The sequence below is a fragment of the Ammodytes marinus genome, assembly GCF_949987685.1.
Source record: "Ammodytes marinus genome assembly, chromosome: 15".
Taxonomy (NCBI): domain Eukaryota; kingdom Metazoa; phylum Chordata; class Actinopteri; order Uranoscopiformes; family Ammodytidae; genus Ammodytes; species Ammodytes marinus.
In genome coordinates, this window is record NC_137219.1 from 21,462,855 (window position 1) to 21,467,283 (window position 4,429).

General features: G+C 44.3%; 1 protein-coding gene across 1 annotated transcript; it reads left to right on the top strand.

Annotated features, from left to right (window-relative positions):
- The first annotated feature begins 17 nt into the window (after positions 1-17).
- Positions 18-3,662, top strand: adprs (ADP-ribosylserine hydrolase). The gene is made up of 6 exons (XM_080042786.1): positions 18-450; positions 1,233-1,329; positions 1,490-1,697; positions 2,061-2,248; positions 2,415-2,515; positions 2,816-3,662. Exons 1-6 carry the CDS (start codon positions 264-266, stop codon positions 3,208-3,210), a joined length of 1,176 nt encoding a protein of 391 aa, XP_079898912.1. The 5' UTR covers positions 18-263; the 3' UTR covers positions 3,211-3,662.
- The last annotated feature ends 767 nt before the right edge of the window (positions 3,663-4,429 follow it).

The following is a 4,429-nucleotide window of genomic DNA, read 5'->3' on the forward strand; positions in this document are numbered from 1 at the left end:
TCCGTATAGAAATAGATTACTGCCAATAGACCGCGACATGCCTTTTATTGAGATCCCGATCTATGTAAGTGTTTTTCTATGTACGCCGAACCGAACCTTTCACTGACTGGGGTCAGGCATCAAAACGTATTCAGGAAGCAGTTGAGGGGAGGCGTTGAGTCGACATTTGTTGTTGTTGTTGAATTTGTCGTCCCCAGTCTGGTCAGTGGACCAGCGGAGGCTTTTCTCGGTGTAATAGTCTCTTCACCAGCGAATGAACGGCAATGACGGCGGCAGTGAGAGCAATGGCAGCAGCGGGGGGCCCGGCGTCTTTGTCCCGGTTTAGGGGAGCGCTGGTCGCGGCTGTGCTGGGTGACTGTGTCGGCGGAGAGTTTGAAGGGGCGGAGGAGGTTCCCATGGAGAGTGTACTGCAGCACCTCAGCACACTGGACGACGAGACCAAAGGAAATGGCAAGTGAAAGGTTGAGATTTCATACCAGTGCGCGGGAAATACAACAAACACCAGACTGCACGGTGGCTATGATGGTAGTGGAAGGGGGTTCTCCTCTGACCTTAACCTACTTTACTGTTCACCCTATGCCGAGCAGTGCTAATAGAGAGATGGAGAAGTGTGTTATTCAGAAGGACCGTGAATGCTACACTAGCCTGCCCTGTTTCTGACGCCTGGACCTGGTATTAGATTGGGGCAATAATCTAGGTCATGGGTCATCACACAGCGTTACACAGGGTTACCAACACTTTTTTTTTTAAATGTATTTTTTTTTATCATGCAATAATTTTAAATTACACATCAATATATTCAGCTAGATACAATAATTCGATAATAAATGGTAAAGAATGCAAAATATTGGCAACTATAAAGTTATTGACATCTTTCCAATTCACAAGACAAAAACAAATGTGAGCAATCAGAACCCAAAGTATTTAATTAAAAAAAAAAACGAGAAAACCAAGCGGCACTTCATATTAGAGATTATGTGACCAACACTTTTTACATATCAAATTAATAACGATTTCAGCTGCAGTTAATGGTATTGACAAGTTACAGCTCAATTATAGACTTTGCCAAATACAAGATATGCTAATATGCGATTCAAGAATTGATCTACATCATGCCATGTTTATATATTGTGTGTGTGTGTGTGTTTATATATTGTGTGTGTGTGTGTGTGTGTGTGTGTGTGTGTGTGTGTGTGTGTGTGTGTGTGTGTGTGTGTGTGTGTGTTTTCTAGGTATCCTTGAGTACAGTGACGACACGGCAATGGCACGTTGTGTGGTCCAGTCTCTCCTCACCCGGGCCGGCTATGACGAGCGGGACATGGCTCGCAGGTACACACTGCTGCTGACCACTAACAATGTCTTCTCTGCTGAGTCCAAGTGTATTACGGTGTTAATATTATTCCAAAAAGCTTGTGAAATAAATTCAGTGCAGCAGGCAGGTACACTTAATAACACAATAATCGAAGCCGTGGCGTCTCACCCCTTACAGGTTTGCTAAGGAGTACAGTGCATCCCCAGGACGTGGCTATGGTTCTGGAGTGATCCAGGTGTTGAAGAGGCTGTCCTCCCCTCAGCTCCGGGATGTGTACCAGCCGGCCAGGGACCAGTTTAATGGCCGAGGCTCCTTTGGGAACGGGGGGGCCATGAGGGCGGTCCCCTTCGCACTGGCTTTCCCCGATCTGGCTGATGTCAAAAGGGTGAGCAGCAGGGGGGCATCCTTTTGGGCAAAATGGTACATTCGGCTTCATGCATGTTGAAGCTATTTTAGGAATTCTTTTAAAATGGCTCTTTCGCTGGCACATGTTTAGACCTTGAAGTTGATATTTACCATTGGTGACTGCTATGACTTGTTGTAAGTTAATTGGGTAAGCTTAATTCTTTTTGCACACTGCATATTATAATCAGAAGAAGGATGTATACAGTAGTTCAAGTAGAATAAGCTCTGGGAATTCAAACAAACGTATCACGACTGACAATGGAACACAGGATTGAGTTGCATGATGCACTGACTCGTTGGTTCAGAGTTGGCTTGATTATTGTTATTTTCTTCTTCTCTCCAGTGTGCCCGTCAAGGTGCCATGCTGACCCACTCCTGCTCTCTGGGTTATAATGGGGCACTGCTGCAGGCGCTGGCCGTACACCTCTCCCTGCAGGGGGCGCTAGACCTGCCCCAGCAGTTCATCAACAGGCTCCTCACTGAGATGGAGGAGGTGGAGAGCAACGAGGCATCACGAAACGATGCCAGAATGTGAGTACTAAATGAACAGAGCCTCCTCCACAGTCTGAGTTTGAGGAGGTTAGAAGAAATTCTAGGGTTCATTTTCAGGTGTAGAGAAAAGGTAGGACGTGTCCAATTCAGGCTGTACTGGTCTTTATCAGTCCTATTTTAACATGGTGTGTCTGTCTGTCTACAGCCTCAAAGAAGCAGAGAAGCCATTCTGTGAGCGCCTCCACAGAGTGAGAGACTTGATGAACAGGAGCAAGGTCAGCATTGAAGAGGTCATTTCTGAACTGGGTTAGTATCCGTTTATCTTCTTTTTTATCAGTCCATCCTCTTCCAATACTAATATTTTCACAACAAACTTTCTCCAGAATTGCTTATTCCACTTTTTAACCGACTCATTTCAGCTAGATCAAAGATAAGACATAGCAGTAGGATGGAATTCCATTGTCACCTTATAGGGATCTTCTCAATTCAAGGTTTTAACTTTACATTTGATTTTGACAGAGCAAATGGATTGTTTCAGTAAAAGTTGAAGGAGCTGTCTTGTGCATTACCACCCCCACTCAACATTTCAATTTTTTTTCCTTCCAGGTAACGGCGTTGCGGCGCTCCACTCAGTCCCCACTGCCATCTTCTGCGTCCTGCACTGCCTGAAGCCGCGGGACTGTCTCCCTGAGAGCTACGGCGGCGTGGAGAGGACGATAGCTTACAGCCTGGCCCTGGGCGGGGACACAGACACCATAGCCACCATGGCAGCAGCCATCGCCGGGGCCCACTACGGCATCGAGACCATCCCACAGTCCTGGATCAAGTTCTGCGAGGGGGCAGAGGACGCAGACATGAACGCAGAGCGCCTTCACATGCTGTACCACCAGTCACCACAGGGAGGCAGCAGCGCCACAGCAGAGCAGAGCTGTGGAGACGCATCTGAAAGCCAAAGGTCAAAGGCTTCCAACGGCACAGAGAAGAAGAGTGGAGCGGAGTGATTCTTCAGCTGACAAAGGACTCTGGAACACATACACACACACTTACATTTATGAATACTTTTTTGTTTTTTTCGGACTGTGATGGTTTTTTCCATGTGATTTTAGGGCAAGGTATTTCAACATCCCGACATTATTTTTACGTGTCAAAACAGCTTATTATCTATTTCTTAATGGATCAGTGGGTATTGAGACCTCAGAGCTTGAAAAAAATAAAAACACTTTAAAAAAAATAAAAAGCTTGATAATAAAGCTGAACAAACATAAAACATAAAAGTGTCACCAGACTGACTAGATTGACAGCTTGTAAATTGTCAGAGATATTCGGTCTGTGTATGCTGATATACTGTACATTACACACACACTCACAGGTCTCTCCCTCCCCTGCTCTTTCCTGTTTTGTGTTGAACAATCCTTTGTCATGTGAAAGTTGCACTATGAATTGGCCGAGTCTTGTCTTATCCTTTTGGTGGAGAACAATTATTTAATAAACTTTTTTTTTTTGTAATTCAGTTTGTATGAGTTGTTTACTTTGAATTTTGGATGGAACTAGCACATTTGTTCTCACTCATCTTGTGTCCTAGTTGGAATCAGTAAAGATGAAGGCTGCCATTACCCTAGCAGCTCTGTGAGGCAGTGCTTAATCACAGCGGCGCACTGAGCTAAATGCTAAAGTCAACACACTAAGGCTGCATTCCAATACCCATACTTCCCTGCTATTCAGTATGCCAGGAAAATATTAAGGATGTCCCAATACATGTCAGATGCGGCATGCTGAAGAATAGCCAGATGCCCTAATACAACCAGGCGTTACTTTTAGTGTGGAACTAATGGAAATCAGCGTGCAAGGCCTCACAAAGAGTGATCCTCCGAGTGAAAACAACCAGCAATGCGACGGACATATAAGCAAGAGCGAGGCAAGTCCAAAGAGTGATGTTATGATGAAATAAATCACAAGGTCCAAACTGTATGACTACATGAAAACTACAATTAATTCTGATTGAGACAAATGTTTACAATAAATTTCATGGCAATCCATATAGCTGAGAAACATTCCTTTTATTTTTAATACAGTTTTGCGAAGCACAATTGTCAAGTCCCACAGTTCTGCAAACTGTATCACATAGTATTTAAAACAGTAACTGTTGAATGATAAATAATGCTGCCATTGATTCTATGGTTCTTTTTGTTTCATACAACATACAATGACAGATTCCCCCTG